This window comes from Chionomys nivalis, chromosome 11 (assembly GCF_950005125.1).
Source record: "Chionomys nivalis chromosome 11, mChiNiv1.1, whole genome shotgun sequence".
Taxonomy (NCBI): Eukaryota; Metazoa; Chordata; class Mammalia; order Rodentia; family Cricetidae; genus Chionomys; species Chionomys nivalis.
Genome location: NC_080096.1, coordinates 32892288 through 32912554, shown reverse-complemented (window position 1 = coordinate 32912554; position 20267 = coordinate 32892288). Strand labels below are relative to the sequence as shown.

The following is a 20267-nucleotide window of genomic DNA, read 5'->3' as shown; positions in this document are numbered from 1 at the left end:
TGAGGCACTGAGCATGTTGTCTCCTGATGCCGTGTGGCAAGGCCCCGGCATCCCCCTCGGTTCTGGACTGACCTTGCAATATCTGAATTGCCGTGTGGTTCTATGTGTCTACATAGCTCCCATATTGCAGAACTAACTTCCAACTTCAACCAGGATCTATACAGAAACATGGCTTTAAACAGACACCTAGGGTAGGTGAAGAACGTAGGGTTTGGGGCTCCACTATAGGGGTGATATTGTGGAAACACACGAGGAGCAGGAAAGAGACTCTATCTTTAAAGTTCCTAGAAAGTTAGGAGAGAAAAAGTAAATTTCAATTACTTTTAGTTATGGGAGTGTTTAACTACCCCAAGTCATCATTTGAGTCTCTATTTGAGGAAAAGATTTCAAAAATCTCCCCACTTTTGTGATCATCAAACTCAAGGCCTCTTGTCTTGGCTTGAACCTCCACGCTTTAGGAATTAGCTTAGACCCACAGCACCTAAGTAACCTACCAATGGGAAAGTCTAGATCATAAACACCATCCAGATATCTGACCCTAGGCTAGAACTTACTCAGCCTTTTAACGTGCCTGGCACCAATGTGACACACACACACACACACACACACACACACACCTTTCTTAACATCAAAGCTAAAATATAACTAAGATTTAAAAAAGAAAGTTTAATCCTTTGGGTAGGGCTGGAATGGGATAAACTCCTGCTGTTTACCTGCCAGGCTTACCCATTCCAGGCCTTAACCTGGAAAACGTATAATAAAGTTTTTATTTATTTATTTATTTATTATTTTGTTTGGTTTTTGTTTTGTTTTGAGACAAAATCTCTTTACATAGACCAGGCTGGCCTTGAACTCACAGAGATCTGCCTGCTTCTGTATCTTGAGGGCAAGGATTAAAGGCATGAGCCACTTTGTCGGGCATAAAGTTTTGTTTTGTTTTGTTTTGTTTTTGCAGAAAATTCTTCTCTTTCCTCCAAAGAAAGAGATATTTAGCAATCCCTCACCTGGAGCACACACTTTGAAGATAAAAACACATTCTGCTCAGTCACAAATGCACAATTGAAGAGACACTTGAAATTTTTAAGGCATGTTAGCGGCTGAATAGCAATACATTATTCTTGAGTTTGCAGCTGATCTTTAGGAGGGATAAAACTGGTGCAGAGAAATATTGCTAACGTGTGGGAAAATTCAACTCCAAAAATTATGGTTATTTTGGTGTTAAAATCTTGTGGGTTTTACGATGACATGTATCATAACCCCAAATCTCAAGTATTTAGAGAGAATAATTCCAAAGTGTGGTCTGATATTTATTAACCAGATGCATGTGGTTTATGGGTTAAAACCGAGAGAAAAAAACCATTAAGAATTTCAACTTAAAGATTAAAGGCATTGTCGCTTTAAATCCGGAGTACTTACAAAGGCTACACTTTATCTTGTGCTAATACTCATTAACCAGATGGAGGTAGCTAATAAGGGTTAAAAATAAGAAAAAGCAACATAAAGACATAATTTTATTTTTCAGTTCTCTCCTTACTGCCTGAAGAGAACAGAGGGTGGGGAAGGAGAACAACTTTGGATTCAGTGTGAGGTTTTGTTTTGATTGTGCGGTTTGGTTTTGTTTTCAAACAACAAAAAAAAGGGGCTACCAAATAATCAAACTGGGGCCGCTGACCGGAAGGCAGTTCCGGACAACTTCCCGTGGGAAGAGTTCCAGAAATTGCCCTGACTTTAACGAGTCCCGCTGTGCTGGCTGCGAGCCTCCCAGCGTCAGAGGCGACCGCGGCTGCCTCGCCCGGATACCAGCAATCCTGCAGATTCACCAAGCCCGAGCTTGGGAAACACTCCCTGGAATATTTCACAGATTTGAAAAGCAGGACGAAGGGGTAAAATTCTTTTTGAAACTGAAAGGAGAAGCCTCAAATTCCTGCTGCCCTAGGGAAAGATGGGGCCGCATGTGTGTGCACATGCCCACCTCGGGTCCCCACGCCCTCGACCCCCCTCCTGGCTTAGAGCGCCGCCCAAGCCCTGGTCTCTCCGGCCCCGCCCGCCCCACGGCCACCCCGCACGCGCGCGTGGAGTCCCAATCACTCCGGGACACCCGCTGCACCTCCCGCCCGGTCGCTGTCATTCCCCAAGTCTGTTGAGAGGAAGTGATTTCTTAGAGCGATGTGGGCACGTGGGGACTTGGAGGGCGGGGAGTGGGGTGATGCGCGGACCTTCCCCGCGCCTCGGGGACCGCGCACCGACTTCTTACTGATGAGCGACGGCGAAGTCGCCCGCGCCCCTGAAAGTGTTTGCGGACCCGCCTGGGCGGCGGACGCTGCCCACTGAGTAGCCCGGCCCGCGCGCGCGTCCCCGCGCCCTCCCCCACGGTCAATTACCAGCCACCTCGGTGCGGGCGGCAAGGCGCTGGCTGGCGGCCGCGAGGAAGCGGCAGCCCGGATCGCTTCTGCATGACAATTGACGTGAGGGAGGGCACTCGGCAAGGAGGGAGGACGGCCCCAGGGTCCGCGTCTCACCATGGTGATGAGGCATTCCCGCCGTGAGAGGCGACCGCGGGCGCGGGCCGGGGAGAGCGGCCGCCAAAGCCAGCCCAGGCGCCGGGCGAGCCGCTCGCAGAGCAGAGCCAAGCCAGGCCAGATGGCTCTGCAGCCATCGGGGACCGCTCCCGTCCAGCCCGGCCCCACTTTAGCTGTGCAAACATTTCTTTATCCCAACAAGACAATTAAACCCAGCAGCATGAAAGGAGTATTCGTGGCTGTGTTGGGAGTGAACAACCACACACATCACAGGAGTTCTTGCCCCGCGGGAGAAGTGGTAGGAGGAAAACCCAAAGCAGCTGAGTGCATTAGGAGCCTAGATCTGGGTAGTCCGGACCTGAGCAGTTAAGATACAAGCAACCCTCTGACCCCTCTTTCTGGTCAGTGGCTAACCCTTCACACTGGTCATCGCTCCAGCTGCAGTTCAGAGGTGGAGCCAGGGAACTAATTTTCCCTGGCCACTCCAATCCCAGAAGCCTTGGAAAGCCTCCCCTTTATCTCACCCTTCTGACGTCAGCTAGCTTTCCAAGATGCCTTTGGCCTAGGTGGCCTAGGACAGAAGGTTTTCATTGACACATGCCTTTATAAAGACACATCTGAGTGCAAAATACCATCTCCAACCAGGGCTTTGGGGACCTGGGCCCGACTTTTCAAATGTATCAAATATGAGCATCAAGCAAAACAGACAGGAGTTTCTGGGAGATCTCAGGTTTCCTGCCTACCTGTGAAAGTACCTGGCCACAGGGAAGGTCCAAGCAGAGAGGACCAAGCAAAATCCTGATGGGCAGTGCCCAGTGGCCTTTCCTGGGGTGAGCCAGAAGGCAGGCCAGTCACAACTCCACAGTTCTGAGTTCTCTCATGCCTGGGATAGGCATGCATGCTGACCAAGTCCAGTCTGGGATTAGATAAGGCTTGGTCAAAGATTGTCTGTCAGGCAGGAATCTGGGCAAAGCGATGGCCTGAGGAAAGCCATCAGGAGATGCACATGACTGGACCTAGAGTACACAGCGAGAGAGTAATAAACCCAGGGACTCTAGCACCCGGCAGCATGCAGGACTTACCTTCCCTTCTGCTGTAAAGTTTCCTTAATGAGGAATGTTTATTTTAAAGGCCCTGGGAAACACATCTATAGACACTTCATATGGAAGACACAACATGGGCCATTCGTAATTGGCCCATAAATTTTCGCGTCATTTCCCTGGACAAGGTTCCTTGGGGACTGGTTCAGGGAATGACAATAAACGGGAGTTACCTCAGTCCCCTTCCTGGGGAATTATGAATCCTCCACGAACAACGAACAGTGTCTCACAAAAACACTCCTCCCATTTTCCAGGGCAAGTAAGTCAGTCGTGCAGAGCAAAGGCCTCCTGTTCCACACGGCCCAGCACCTACCTTGGCATCACCTGGGAAGCCAGGTGGGTAGACAGGCGAGCGAACCGGAATCATCCACTAGAAGAGAGGACACTTTACCCAAATAGCTATACTTGTGTCTTTTTTTTTCTAAGCGCATTTAATCACAAAAGCAATCCTGCCTATCAGCACTCCAGTTAAGGGCTGAACACGTGTGCATTACACCATGTCTGCAAGGCATGTGGACATATCTGCATATGGATGCAAAGCGTGAGCAGGGGCTGGCTGCCACAGTAAAAACTGTCAGTGTTTCCATTATAAAACCATTCCCAACGACCTAAAACGCAGTCAGAAAACTTCTACACCCAGTAAGGGACATGCACACCCATGCTCGCCCCCACCCCACTTACCAACAAAGCTATAAATGTTTTGAGGCTAAATTCTCCTTTAGGACTTTTACTATTATATTTAATTAAAACTTTTAAAAAAACATTCTATGAAAAAATACTTGTCTGATGAAAACTAAAAAAAATGAATTAACCATCTCAGAAATTAATTCTAAATTTTAATAATTGACAGGCCAAAAATATACATGGCTCAATTTGGCAATGTGAGCACACACATGGCATCGTGTGCCTATGCTCTTCGGAGCTGTCTGTTCTCTTCCGTCTCCCACCCCCACCACTGCCCCATCTGCCCCTGAGCTCGCTCTCCCCCTTTGGAAGCAGTCTTGTATACTGTCACTCGACTATCTGAAAAATATTACTTATTTCAAAACGGTTCTGTAGGGAGGACCCGAAAGACATCTAGTGGGGATAATCAGGCCTTCTAACGGCCCTTAAATATGTATTTACATAAAACAGGCCATAAATATTCTGACACACGTCGGTGTGTGACAGGAGCCAAGAAAGCCGCTCCCCACTTTGTTGTGGTGCTCTTCTTGCCTTCCTTGAAGAAAATGTCTCTCCTCTCCTTCCTTCCAAACACTCAGAATCAAAAGCCTAGGTGTGGTCCAGTCCAACCTCTGCAAAGGCAGCTATCCCACCTAAGGCAAGGAAGGGGAAGGTAGCACAAACCCAGGGCCACCACTGGGGAACAGTCTCCTCTTCACTTGGCCCCTTTGTTTCTGGTTAAAGACTAGTCGTAAATGCGACCCTAATAATCTGGGTGTGTGCAGGACTCTGGACTTCCTACCTTCCTACAAGCTTGCTGCCTGTGTACGAGAAAAAGAAGGCAAAGCACTCTATAAAGGAAGGATATTTTAAACAAAAGGAAAGAGGATTCCAATTCCTATGACAACTTGAAATAAAGAAGTTTCCCCATCCTTCTGATCAGAATCCCATTAATTTCAAGGTCAGAATTCCATTTCACTTTGGGAGACAGACTCATTTAATTTTTCTCCACCCAGGCGTATTCCTGTGTGAGGGATCCATCTCCACGGGGGATGGCACCACCATACAATGCAAACCAGGCAAACAGAAGAGTTATGGCTTTGACACTCAGAGGGGAATGGATAGCTACATCTATGGATTCTGACTTGACGAACAAGCTTCCTCCTGCTCTCGGAGTCTGACACCGGTTTGGGCTAAAATGATAACAAAATAGAGACAAGCTGGACGCATGGGGTGAGAAGAAAGACGTCCTGATCTCCAGATGGGTACCACATATTGGTTTGGAGAGGATTTCATTTTCAACTTGTACTTGGAGGGAAAAGTGGGGAAGAACTGATCACACCCTAACTCAACACAGCTTTAATGGGGACTGGGAGGAGTCCTGTTGCCAGGAGCCTTCTCCACTCCACAAATGAAAACTGAAACAAACTAGAAAACCAAGCCAACACAAGGCCAAGCACCTGTCTGGCAGGTGCACCCAGGGGGCAGGATCACAGCACACAGTAGTCAACAGAAAGTGAAAAGGTGGCCAGCCAGAGCACCAGGGCTTCGTGGCAGTTCTGCTGACACGTAGCCACAGCTTTCTCCCTGAAGTGGGGAGGTCTGTGGCTAACAGACACTGACATAAAAAGACACACTCTCAACATATTTCAAAACCAAAGAGCGATGGATTTACAAGGCAGGTTGATTTTATGGTGACTTTTATTGAAAAGGTACGCTGGGTGGAGGCAGATGCCTTTTAGCACAGGAAAGTTAACACAGTGCCTAATTCAAGGAGACAGCCTGAGGAAGCAGGGCCGACAGGGGAGAAAGCAGCAATGTCTCTATTACTCTCCTCGGCATCATAAAGAGAAGAGAAAAAAAAATGGTGCTCGTGTTGGTGGTTATAGAGAGGACAGAAGCAGAAAGAAAAAAAGAAAAAACAGAGGAAAGAGGAGGCAAACCTCAGAAGTAGTTTTCTTAAGAAAATAAATAAAACACAGCAAATCTTAGAACAAAAGGTTGGATGGAAAAACACCCTCAGTTCATAAATTCTCACCAGGCTTAAAGAAAACTGTTCTGTCTACCCACAGCCCCAAAGCTTCAAAACACAATTATTTTTCGATTATATCGGAGCAGAAGATTGCAGGGTTCTTCCCTTCTAGTCCTACAAGTTCCCTAGAAAGGTTAAAGTTCCAGTGATTAGTGAATGTAGCCAGAACCTACCAAGGCATGGGAGAACATGAGAAAAGCCATTTCATAAGCAGAAATTAGTAACAGTTCTGAACATCAACCATGGGACACTCACACAGCAATGTCTACTCCTAAAAGATAGCCCCAGGCTAAGCATCCAGCAAACCTGTCAAATCCCAAGAGAAGTCAGCTTTGCGGCCCTGGGATCACAAGGAAAACACAGCTGTTTGAAATGCTTTATGGTGACCGACGACACCTCTGTCCTTCTGTGAGAAATAACCTGATGCAGACAAGAGCTGAGAGTTGAGGAAATAAAATCACGTGGGGTCTGCTGGCTACGACACAGAGGAAACATGAAAAGAATAACACTGTCGTCGGGGAACCACATGAAGAGAGCAGAGAGGCGGGATGGACCCGTTCCCTGGGGCCCCCAATTCCCTAGGAACCTATGTATCTATGACACCCTCTTCCCTCCACAGTCTCCAGAGAAGCCAGCCAGACCTGGAACTGAGACCAGCCTGCCTGTAGCTACCATTAGAAAACCTGAAAGAATTGGCTCACTGATCATTGAGGAGAGCTAAGTAAGCATTCGCCATCACAACTATCACAAGGGACACACTTGGCCTTTCCCGACACTAGGAGCATGTGCAAGGCTGCCAACCTGTTGAACACTTCTGCAAGGCAGGGCTTACTGGGGGTGGAGAGAGGGCTCCAACCAAAGTACTTACATCTGTCATTCCGATCCTCTGGGCTCGAGGATGTTTCCCGGTCAGAGATGAGGCCAGACACAGCAAAGATCTTCTTCCCAGTGTCATCAACCTTAAGTGAACCGGGGGAGCTGGATGGCAGCTGTGCCCCAAAGTCATATTCCTTGCCATCTGCATCTGAGAAGCGCAGGTGGGGAGACTCTGTGTCGTGGCAGTTCTTGAGTCTCTTGGCTGGCGTAAAGGCTGACTGATAGCTCTCCCGGTCCTCCGTGGAAGCAAAGGGACGGAATGCCCCCACACCACTGTGATTTAGCATACTGATTGGGGTGCAATCTAGATTTGGGGGAGCAAACTGAGGGTGTAAGTGTAGTAAAGAAGGGGGGAAATCACGATTGGCAAAAGTGCCCGGCACCCCACCTTGCCGATGGTACATAGAGGCAAAGGTGTAGGAGCCGTTAGTGAAGGGGATATGAACGTCCTTGTCTACTGAGACAGGTACACCAAAGGGCCGGGGCTGCTGACAAGGGATGGAGGCATCCCGGCTGGCCTCGGCAGTGGATGCCAAGACCATCAGCGCTGGGGATGCCAGAGGGTTGGGAAGATAGGATGAGTTCTCCATTTTGAAGGCTGCCCGGTGTAAGTCCATCGGAGTCTCTTTGGATGGCCGGTGTCACACAAGAAGCAGTCTTCCCTGGGAGGGAGGCCGACCCACACCTTGGATCAGGGCAAGGATTTTTACTGGGGAATCATGCCCTTCGAAGACCTGCAGAAACAGCAAAGAGGGAAAAAGAGGGGGGAGGAAAGTCAGGGGGAGGTAAAAAAGGGGAAACCCCAAGTGATTGAAACACCATCCTTCTGGCTTACAGATGCTCGGGCAAGAGACACCACAGGCTTTAGGAGCTAGTGGGCAGCAGCGGCAGACCGTTTTCATTCAGGAAAATCAATAGACAACTTACTGTGATGTACGCGTAGCTGACTTTGGTCCCTACACGTTCCGGGTGAAATGCGCCTGAGCCCAGCAAAGAAAAAAAAATCATAAAACCTCCAAATACAATATTCCCTGAGCAAATGAGCTTGGGAAGGCCAAGCCACCCGGTAGATTAGGTGGGGAGGGGGATGTCTATATTTTAAAGGGCTTCCACCTGTGAACACCACTAATGGCAGGCTTGAGAGACCAGGCTCTACATATATGATGCCCCATATTAATATATTTCTTCATCCTTATACTGCAGATCCCTATGTCACACCCAGCTAGACCACGAGCATCTGTATGTATGCGTTGGTGCAGACTGTAAGTGAGGCTAAGTCACATACACTGGCCAGTCCGTACACATACATCTTCATGTATCACCCGAGCCTGTCCCTAAAAACGAGTGCCATGTGGACACATAGCTGATATATGTTGCTTTTGATGCACAACCCCCTCTAACCACACAGGCCTCCTATTTCTTTCTTCTAAGAAGAAACACCACCATCATCAACAAGATGCCTGACACCTCTGAGGATTTCTGAAAACGTAACTGGTGGCTTTGGCACATGCTCTCTTCCAGGGCAGCAAAAACTGGATTAATAATTCTGGTTACTAATGCAGCCATGCTTAAGGAAATTTGTAAACTGCCTTGGATTTACCATTAACATTTAGAGCAAAATGTTAACAAAATTTCTGACTTGTTTTGTTCAGTTTATTGGCCCAGGCAGAGTTGATGTCCAATAAAGGCCCCCCAGAACAAACTGGATTTCAGAGAGACCTCTTCCAGCCTCCCTCATAAAATTAGGTTGTACCTTTTCATAGCCACTGATTCGGTTTCTAATATACTAAGTGGGGATCGAGGGAGAAGAACGGTATATCAAAAGGCAGGGTAATATCAGAATAGCAGGACTTGCTAGCTTCAGCTCTCTATTCTCAGTGGCAATGGAACAGAACTTAAAAGATCCAAGCTACCAGTCCAGTACATATTATAAATTGAGAGTCATGTCAAAAATAAAACTGATCCCCTCCCTTTAAAAAGCCCACCTCTGTAGTGGAACATCTTTGGTATTCCCTCAAGTAGAAACCCTCAGTTAACTGCCGATGAATGCCCCGATTAATGCAGTGCTGGAAGAGTGTTCCCTTCTCCCATCCTGCAGCAGACATGGCAATGACTGTTATTAATTGGGAAGATGAGTGGACACCATCAGACTGCTTCCTCATTTGGCATCTCTCCTTATAGACATCATTGCTAAATTACCAGATTATGTATCTCACATTAACGGATTTTTCTCTCTTCCAAATTTTAAATAACTTTCCTGTCAAGTTATAGCAGGGTAGGGAATGGTCTGCCAAGGACAGCCAGTTAGCCTGACAAGTCTGGGATTCTGTTCTTGGCTGTTTTCAAGTCAGATTAATGGTCCCACAACATGGAGGCTCTGAAAATGGGTCGAGGGCTGTTCCAAGGGGGTCTACACAGCTCTTCACAACAGATAGGAGTAACTGTGTGTCTATCCAGCCACACACAGTTCATCCAGGAGGCTGGTTGAGGGAAAGGACAGATGTAACACCCTAGGGGTGAAGGGAAGAACGTTTCTTCCCCAAAATAACTCCCCCCAAGGATTCACTTTCCATTTTTACTTCCTAGATCACCTCATTATGTTAAATGAGTTTCATAAATTAGCGATCTGGCGGCAGCACCGGACACTCCAATAGAATGCGGTGAATCACTCAAACCTGTGAATTCATTTGAAAACTTCATTATACCGAAAATAAATCAACAATATTTTTCCAGGCCACATCTCCTCTGCTCCACTGTGTGGGCGTTGGTCTCTGCAAGGGAGGAGGGGCATTTTTTCTTTTCCCTTTCTTTCTTTCCCCCTCCTCACATTAACAGTATGGATGAGGCTTCAGCAGACCACAGTCATTATGAAAATCTATAGTTAATACACTCCCAATGTCAAAATGTCATGGGTTTAAACACAGAACCCAAAATAAGAAAACTAACTGACCCTCTTAATTAAAAAAATATGGATTGTAAGATAATCAGCTTGCTGGCGCATTTGGGTGGCTGTGAAGAACTGGGCAGAGAGAAAGTAAGTAACTGGTACTTTTCTGCCTCTATGCTGATTTTTTTTAATTTAGCACTTCGTGCAAATCCAGATTAAAATAACTCCAGCTATTGATCTGAGCAGTGGAATTGACATTAATTTTAGTTCACTTCTCACTTTGCAAAGGGATCAATAGGAAGTAATAACAGCTGACATCCCCGCTGAAAGGAGGAGAAAGAAGGGCTGAAGACAGAAATCGAAAAGCAACCAAATAAATCATCAGCTACTTTTCCACGGCATCAGACAAACTCCAAACAGATTGCAAAAAGTCTTTGTTGAATTAACTAAACAAGGAGGAGGGATCAATCCACGAAGATAAATAAATTGTCCGGCAGGCAGTGGAGTTGGACAGAGGGACCAACAAATACCGAGTTTTTAAAATTTCAAATCCTTGACGTGATGAGTTTGGTTCTGTATCTACGCGAGTTTGTTTGTTCCGCACACCCGACCTTGGTTTAAAGTGGTTACAAAACGTCGGCTAACTGAATAATTAGTGGGATTACTAATTGCGTGGTTAAACATGCCAGAACCAAGACAAATGAAGAAGCTGGCTTTCAGAATGTGCAATTATCTGAGACTGGGCTGGTGCGTTGCGGTCCGCGCTCTCCGATGCAAACTAGCCACTTTCGTGTGGAAAAACCGAAAGCCAGACAGAAAGTTCCAGCCAGTGAACTGACTCCCACCCCTGCCTAGGGTCGGGGCCTCTTCACCCGCTCCGGGGATGGTAGTGCAAGGAAGCGGTGTCGCTGCTGCTGCTGCTGCTGGTGGTGGTGGTTGTTGAGAGCCAAACCCACTTGGAAATGACTGCCACAAAGCAAGCTCTTTCCCAGAGCCGAGCTCAGGGCGCCCACCAAACTAGGACTCTGCTGGCAATTAAAATGCACACGCAACGCTCCTCTGCTTATTACAACAGGTGACATTTTTGTGGTCTCTGAACCGTTTCCAAAAGCCATGACTTAAAATAATAGAACAAATTAAACGATATTTTTCCTTTGCATAAATAAACTTTTAAAAAATTAACGGGCAACTTAAAAAGCAAAGAACAATAGGAAATGAGGCCAGAATAGCAGGGGGTTGTGAAGAATGAAGGAAAGATTTTTTTTTTAAGTTCACAGACTTCGCTTGAAGAGAATTCCCCCGCACACGAAATGCCCAGCGGGTATGTGGAAACACCGCCCTAACAGAAATTTTACCACCACGTGCGAAGGCTCAGGGAGCAGAAGGCTAATGCGGCTCCCAGGCTAGGACCAACGCCTGAGATTCAGACTCGGCCTGGTAACCCATGGAACATTTGAATTTAGACCCGGGTCCTGCTTGGCCATCGGATGCGAATCCGCGACAACCTGACCGATCCGAGAGCACGCGGTAGCGGGGATGCTGAGCGTGCGGGTGCAGATTTCAGTCACGATTAGTCTCAACACAGGGGTAAAAATAACTCTTTTAGGGAAAACGAGGGAACAAGAGGAGAAGGAGAAACCTATATAAACTTGGGGTCAACGGCTAAGCCAAACCCACCACTCGGTAGCCTGACCCCTCTCGCTCTCGCTTGTCTTTGTACAAAGACCCCAACAACCTCCGCTCGAAACAGTTTAACTTTGGGGAACCAAGGCGCCAGTCCCGAAAGAAACACAAGCCCGGGGACCTAGGTCTGAAGGCGCACATTGCCTGGGGGCAGGCGCTGGAAGCAGCCTGCTTTGGACCAAAGTCCAAGGACCCAGAGCCCCTAAACCGCCCCACCCCGCGAGTGACCCGGACGCGGTGGCCGCGCGCCCCTTTAGCCGGCAGCCACAGACTCCTCCACTCCGCTCCGTTGCCAACGAGGGCGGGTGCGGAGCCTCAAGGCCCTCGCGGTTTCCGGACTGCGGGCGTGGGGTGCAGCAGGTAGGGGCTCGGCGGTTCCTCCAGTCACCGCCCGGCCGCTAAACCCGGCGTGGCTGGAGAACAGGTGTGTCCCGGCTCGCTCCGCGCCCGGCCCCGGTGGAGTGCAGTCCTTGGCCTTCCCCCTCCTTGCCCGGAGCGCAGCGAAAGAACTCACGCCACTTAGCCCCGGTTACTGCCGGCCGGGAGGGATCCGATCGGGAAACGCCCGCCTCGTTTTTTCTCGACGCTCTTTCTGCCTTTACCCCCTTCTCTCATTTTCCCTTTGCGAGAAAAGCCGGGGGGTGCAGAGCCCCAGCCCGCTCGGCTCTTCTCAGTCTTTCTCGCTGCTTACTCCCTGCTCGCCCCCTTTTCTCTTTATCTCCCCCCCCCCCCCACTCCAGCCTCCAATTGCCTCTTCTAACCGAGGCCACAGCGGAGGCGGGAGGTAGGTCGTGGTTGCAGGACTTCGTGAGCAGAGAGCGCGGGTGCTTTCCCTTTCAGCTGTTTCTGAAGCCGCGATAGGGCACAGGCGAGAGACCTAGGACGACTCAGGCCACCCAGACAGAGCCGCGCCCCATCCGGGTGGCCCTGGCCCTAAGCACTCCAGCCACCCGAAGTGCGTCGGGCTCCCAGTCCAGGCCCTGGGCCTTGACTGGAGCGGTGACCCGAATCAGGGAAGGCAATGCGTTCTTAATAGGAAGGGAGAATGTGTTCACTGCTTCCCAACACCCCAAGACCCCGTCACCTCGGGGTTTCAGCACCCCTCACGGGGCAGGGTCACCCTGGCCTCGAGCTCTTGCAGGGGATACTGTAGCGCAGGACGAACCTCTCATCCCTAGATGGCCTCACCACCGTGGGCGGCCTCGCCCGGGGGGCCATACGGAAGCTCTCCGCCCAAGTTTGTTGTGCCCTGGAAGAAAAGCCTTTCTCTTACAAAGCACAAAGGCGAAACGCCCAAGCCGAGCCCTGAAAAGCCCCGGGTTGGGGGTGGGGGGTGGCCGGAGGCTCCGGAGCGCGGTGGCTGGTCCCGGCTCTGGACGGAGAAGGTCGCTCGGCCCCGGGTGACGAGCGCGGCGGCGGTGGCCGCAGGACTGCAGCAACCGGCGTGCTCGCTGAAAAGTTTTGCTCTCAAGTCGGGAGAAGAGAAATTGTTACTCGGTTTAAGGCAGGTCGAAGATTTAAAAAATAAATAAATAACACCGAGAAAAGAACAAGGCGCCCGATTTTACAAGATCGTCCTCCGGCCTCGCTCCTTAGAATCGCTGGAAGAGGGGATCCCGACCCCCCCCAAATCCCAGGAGACCAGCACGAACCGCGCTACTCCAAGGCCTGGCCAGTACACCCCGGCGGAGCAGAGTTTACCGGTTAAATGTAGCACAGTTCACCTCAGTGGCAGCACCTGCCTTCTTCCTGAGGGCGGAGGATTCCCCATCCCACCCCCACGCTCTCCTACCACATCCTTCACACCCGCCCCTGCCAGGAAAAAGTAAGGCGAGCCTCCGGGGACCCCAAGGCTCCGGAGTCTCCCGGATACCCCACCAGGTCGGCAATGTGTTGTGCGGCTGTGATCGTTTCTCAACGGATCGCCCCTTTTCCTATCCCGCCTGCCACCTCAGATTCCCCACTGAGTACCACCTAGCCCCGGCCCTGCTGGAAATCACAGCGGGGTGCACCGGGCAACCGGGCAAGAGGGCTTACTCGCGGTCGACCCAAACAAAGTGGAATGGGGCTTATAAAAAGATGGAGAAGTCCTGCTCTCTTCCCCTGGCTATCCCCCTCACCCTCCCTACTTGTCCAATTCCAGCGTCTGGTCCCTCCCCTTGCACCCCCCAAATAAAACACATTAAGGAAAACTCAAGACGGAAAGTTTGAGTGAGGCAGCGCACAGAGCGCGCGGGGCACCGACAGCCAAGAGGTTCGGTCGCCAAGATCTAAGACGCGGCAGTGCAGGTCCCAATCTCTGCCCCTGTCGCAGGGGAGCCGCCCGAATCCCAGGGAGACAAACCCGGAAAGTTAGCCAGGTTCCTCAGCAACCCGGCCGCCCTCGCGCCCACCCCTCTTGTGTACGCACACGCATTCACACCCCTTTCTAGGATCCATACTTGCCGTGGAAATTCCTGGGGAGAACGGTCGCACTTCTCAGGACACCGAGGTGAGAAGCCGGAGAGTGTGGCGCATGAAAAGTCCCGGGTGCGCAGAGCCGGCGGAGGCAGCGGCGGCGGTGGCGGCGGCAGCGGCAGCAGCAGCAGCAGGCGGCTGGCCCCGGGTTTGTGCTCGCGAGCTGCCTGGGATTGCATGTACAGATCAAGAGACTCGGTTGGTGTGAGAGAAGAGCAGTGCTGCCTCTCAGCGCTGGCTCTAATCAGTGAATGAGCCTCCACTCTCCCAGGGACTCGGAGGCGCACACACACGCGCGCGCGCGCACACACACACACACACACACACACTCACACACACATGCACGCACACATTCTCTCACACTCACACACATACAGGCACTCTGAGCACTGAATACATTAGGGTACTAAGGGACTCTGGGAAATGGAGTCCAGACCCCGGGCACTCCGGGAGAATAGACCTATCTGCCCTCACTAGAGGGCTGGATGGTCTTAGGTGGCCCGCCCCAATGAAAACTACAGAGGTCCTTAGCCTTTGTTTACATCTCTCCTCCTTACCCTACGGAGATTTCTGAATGAGTGGCTGGTGCGTGATTCTTTCTTGAACCAAAGTGACCAAGAGGAAATGGGTAAATCTTTTAAGACTGACGTCAGTGCTGCTCACTGACCACCAAACCTTGGCTCCATTATAAAACTCGACCCTTTTTCTGTAAGATCTACCTGCTGTTTAGTGCTTCGAAGGCTACTTTGGGTCTTCGCCTGTTGAAATAAAATTATAAGTGAACGGAGGAAAGGGCCTACCTAGTTTAACACCCAGATTTGCGAATACAGTTTTTCTCCAATGCCACTGATGTTTATGCTACAGGTCTTTCTCTTCAAATTGGTCACGTGCAAAAGATATATTGGGGAAATGGACAAAGAATTAACTAAACTTCTTGGAGCCAGGCTATGAGACTAAATGCCTTTACATAATCTCCTTTAACCCTTTAATTCTGGAGCTAATATTACTAGCTTATAAAAAGAAGAAACTGAGGCTGAGAGGGTTTTACATTTAGAGCAGGTAGTCCCAGCTCAGAGAGCAAAGCCCAACGGAAAGCTAATCCTGGTTTTAGAAGTAATTCCTCCCTTTTGTGCCTTGGTTTCTGAAAAGTCAGACTTCTCATCTGGAAAAAAAAATTCTCTTCCCCTAGGATATCTAAGGATAACCCATCCTGCAAAGAACCTCATAGGATGATAGTCTAAGACAGAATGAAACCAGTGTTCCTCCTGATATGGCTTTATCATCCTTTTTTCTTATGTTTAGCATGTGTCTAAATACTCCATGCTCAAGTTTGTGTAGAGCTGGGCTCCATGGTTGATGTCTGTAATCCCAGCACCATGGAGGCAAATGCATGCAGAAGGAATGCTACCAGCATGGTCTACATAGGAAGGAAGTTCCAAGTCAGCCTGGCCTACATAGGAAGTTCCAGGCCAGCCAGGGCTAGAAATGAAAGCCTGTATCAAGCAAACAGCAATAACTAAGTGTCTATGTCGTGACTGCATTTAAAATATTTCTTTAGCAGTTCCTTAAATGAGAAACTAATAGACTCACCTAGAAGTCTGTGTCCATGTCCTTCTCTATCATGGGACTCAGCTTGCTTAGGAACTTCTAAGTCTTTATCCACATCAGTCAAGAACTGGCTCTTTCCTGTTGGATTATAAACATCATGTGGGCAAGTACTACGTCTGTTTTATTAAAAATTTTCTCCTCAGTACTAACAATGTCCATACAAGAGTATTAAAAATGAACAAATATCCCTAGCATGTGCAAGACCATGGATTAGATAAACACACACACCACGCACATGTGCGCGCACACACACACACACACACACAAACACACAGAAATCCTGTCCATAGAGAACTTACCATCTAGAAAAGGATCCAAAGAACAAGTTGGAAATCAGTGCAACCACTGCTATAATTAGGGTGACCATATATCACACTAATTAAAAAAAAAGTTTAAACATAGAAGGGCCACTATCACGAATTATGTTGGGGTGACAAGTGAACAGAGGTCATCGTGGGTGGAGCACGTTGAATGGCCACCCTAGGAACACAAAATATTTTACTCATTAATTTAGAAAATATTTACTGAGCCCTCCCCTGCAATGTATTGCAGGGACCATGAGCCAACTGTGGGGCCTGGACATTGAAACATGAGGCATTCAGCTTCAGGAGATGGGCAGAAGTGGGTCATATCCCAATAGACTTTGTGTACTAAACTAAGGAAAGTAGGCTTTATCCCAGAGATAACGAGAAACCCTAAAGGCTATGACATGGTAGGCTTTCGATTTTAAAACAGTCGCTAGTCAAAAGATAGGCAGAATAGAGGTAAAACAAGAGACAGGGAGACTTATTTAAAAGTCTGTTGTAGGTGAAAGTTGAGAAGGCCCTGAACCAAGGCTCTGGGCCAGTAAACAATGGAGAAACAGGAAATATCATAGAGGAACCTAAAAGCAGAATCAGGCAGATTGGCCATTTTACCCCAGGAGATGACAGCGGAAATCCTTATATGGGTTCTGGTACTTACATCTCAAGATGCTGGTCATACTGTTTGTTTCTGTCGCAGGATTTCACACTGTAGCCCAGGCAGGCCTGGTCAAGCTCCTGATCCTCCTGCTTCAGCCTCTCGAATTCTGGGATTGCAGACACACGCCACCACACCCTGCTTGGTTCTTTGTGTTTCAACGTTCGGTAAAAGACTCCTTCAGATAAGCTGCAGAGTTCCCCTAAAATCCAGGTCACAATCGTGTGTGTGGACAACCCATAAGAAGCCCTATGTCAACTGAGCCATCGAGACAGACATTTTAGCAACTGCCACCTGCAGTGTTCTGAACTGAGATGAAAATATTTAGAAGGTGGAATTGTCACTGTCTATAAGGACAATATAATGAAAAGCTTAAACCCAAAACAATAGCAAAAACGTCAATGCAAAACTGACCGTGTAATACCACGCTAATTCACAGGTCACATGTTTGGCAACGTTGGCTATCCAAAACACAATGAAGCAGGAAATAAGCAAAAAGAGTCCCAGAATAGCCAAAATAAACATTACAAAGTCTATGCACTAAAGTTAATACATTTCACTCCTAGGAGAACTCCACAGGCCTTCACTCGAAGCTGATTTACTCTTTCTTAGGTACAATTCTAATAAGCTTGATTATTTAGCTTTCCCATTTACAGACGATTAAGACTGTCAAATTAAAAGGGGGCAGCCATTAAAGGGAATGAGATAGACTCTGATGGACTGACATGGAAGGAGGCCTATGATATACGGTCAGGTGAAAAGACAGAGAAGTCAGAGAACAGTGCACAGCATGACGTGGTATTTGTACATACAATGCGTGTGCACCCCTCCACGGACAAAGACCTGTAGTGAAATACACTAAGCTGCTAACATAAATTATGTCCAGGCAGTGGGAAAGTGGATATGGGTTAGTGTATATCCAAGGGGCACAGGAATAAAGAGGCTTCGGCTCTCTGTGTATATGTGTGTGAATTCAAGTGCATGTTTGTGTTTGTACAAGCATATGTCTGGGCATATAGGAGTATATGTGTCTATGGAGGCCTGTACAGGCCTGTATGTATGTAGTCTGTGTATATGTGTGTGAATTCAAGTGCATGTTGTGTTTGTATGAATATGTGTTCGGGTATATTAGAGTGTGTGTATATATGCAGGCCTGTAGAGGCCTGTATGTACGTAGATAACCTCCAGGATTCTTTCTTAGGCACCAGCTACCATATTTCTTTTCTCTTTCTTTTTTCTTTCTTTCTTTCTTTCTTTCTTTCTTTCTTTCTTTCTTTCTTTCTTTCTTTCTTTCTTTCTTTTAAATCTCATTGTTTTTGAGACAGGGTTTCTCTCCTGGCTGTCCTGGAACCCACTACGTAGGTCAGACTGGCCTCAAACTTGTAGAGATCCACCTGCTTCTGCCCTCTCCCACCCCCGCCCACACACAAGTGCTGGGATTAAAGTCATGTGTTCCATGCCTGGCTTCATTCATTTTATTCTATGTGTATGAATGTTCTGCCTACATGCGTGTATGTGCACTGTGTGCATGCCTGATGCCCGTGGAAGTCAGAAGGCAGCACTGGATCTCTTGGAACTGGAGCGTGGATGGCTCTGAGTCACCATGGCAGTGCTGGGCCCTGAACCCAGGTTCTCCAAAAGAGCAACAGGTGCCTCTTAACCACTGAGATGAGTCTCTAGCCCCTACCATCCACCTAATTTGTGAAGCAGAGTCTCTCACTAGGACCTGAAATTCAGTGGTTAGGGTAAGTGAGCCCCAGGGATCCTCCTGCCTCAGCCTCTCCAGTGCTGGGTTTGCCAGTGTACACCACCACAGCTAGATGTTTAATGTGGACCCTGAGGGTGGAACTTAGGTCCTCATGCTTGTGCATCAGGCACACATTACAGAGCCATCTCCCAGCCCCGTGGCTTCAGGCTTCATACATTCCTGTTTCTTCCCAATGCAAATATTCTAGTTTGGTCATTTGAATATCCATTACAAAGTATACAAAAGGTTGTACCAGAGCAAGTACATTGAGAACAAACATAGAACATAAAACCCAACAGGAAGCTGGGCGGTGGTGGCGCACACCTTTAACCCCAGCTCTCAGGAAGCAGAGGCAGGCGGATCTCTGAGTTCGAGGCCAGCCTGGTTTACAGAGTGAGTTCTAGGACATCCAGGGCTACAGAGAAGCCCTGTCTCAAAAAGCCAAGAACATAAAACAAAACAGAAAGCCAGCAGAGAGTGAGGTTCTTTGATGCAGAGGCAAAAAGGACATCACCACTGCCTGCACAGCACAACCCTGGTTTTTTCTGGGCATGTCAACATACAACACATCCTCCATTGTATGATTCACTTAAGGAAATCACATGTATGAAAATTCAGAGAAGGAAACTCCCACCAAAACGAGGACTCGGTACTTTAAAAAGCACATTTTAGGTGTTAGAAACTAGAGTGATGGGGCGTGGTAGCCATGCCTTTGACCCCAGCACTCAGGAGACAGAAGCAGGCGGGTCTTGAAGTTTGGGGCCAGCCTGGTCTACAGAGCAAGTTCTAGGACAGCCAGGGCTACACAGAGAAGGCTTGTCTCGAAAAAAAAAGAAAAAAAAAAGAAAGAAAGAAAAGAAAAGGAAAAAGAAAGAAAGAAAGAAAGCAAACAAAGAAAGAAAAGGACAGAGAAAAACTAGATTGATGCACACACTCCCACATCATGTCAGTCCCTAGCAACAAGAAGGCAAGAGCTTCCATTGTTGCTGACTGTTTTTGCTTTTGAGAAAAATTTTCTCTGCATAGCCTAGGTTGGCCTTGCATTTTTGCAAACCCCCTACCTCAGCCTCTGAAAGACTGGGATTAGAGGTGTGTACCATCACTCCCAGCAAAGATACTGATTTGTGTAGGAGCAGAAGTGATACAGAGCATGGAATGGTCCTCAAACTCAACAGTCAATAATGGCCTATTGAGTGTCTGCCCATTGCTGGTCCCTAAGAGAACAGAGGTAAATTAGACAGTCCCTGCTAGAGGAACTCCAGTAGCAGAGATGGATTTGAGCATTTGTATGTGGGGCACAGTGCAAAGAGAGCTGTCCTGAAATTCTGAATAAAGCTTGGAGGAAACTTACAAGGGGAAGAAGTTGACTCAGCCTGGAGACCTTAGCCCAACAACCGTGGATACACAAGATGTAACTATCATATGAGACAACATTTAAGCTTGATTAAACATAACCATTGTGTGGGGCTGGAGAGATGGCTCAGCCGTTAAGAGCACACAGTGCTCTTGTAGAAGGCTTGCATTTGGTTCCCAGCACCCATATCTGTTAGCCGACGACCACCTGTGACTCTAAAGGATCTAGTGCCCTCTTCTGGCCTCTGTGGGCACCACATGCATGTGCACAAACCTACGTACAGACTTAAACCCACGCGCAGAATTATAAATGACCACAAACGAAACTTAAAAAAGTGAATAAAAAGGAAGCCAAAAAAGACTTGTGTGGAATGGCATTTTA

The 20267-nt window shown here is 48.3% G+C and overlaps 1 protein-coding gene across 3 annotated transcripts in view; it reads right to left on the bottom strand.

Moving 5' to 3' along the window:
* Rnf220 (ring finger protein 220) overlaps nucleotides 1–14475 on the bottom strand; it is a 229727-nt gene extending 215252 nt beyond the window's left edge. The window contains exons 1-2 of one of the 3 annotated variants that reach the window (XM_057784016.1): nucleotides 14202–14475; nucleotides 7183–7924 (exon numbers count right to left, since the gene is read on the bottom strand). In XM_057784016.1, the coding sequence (XP_057639999.1) occupies nucleotides 7183–7807 (625 nt within the window). In that variant the 5' untranslated portion in view covers nucleotides 7808–7924; nucleotides 14202–14475. The remainder of the gene's footprint in view (nucleotides 1–7182; nucleotides 7925–14201) is intronic. The other 2 variants (XM_057784015.1, XM_057784017.1) reach the window with 2 other exon arrangements.
* Nucleotides 14476–20267: the final 5792 nt, after the last annotated feature.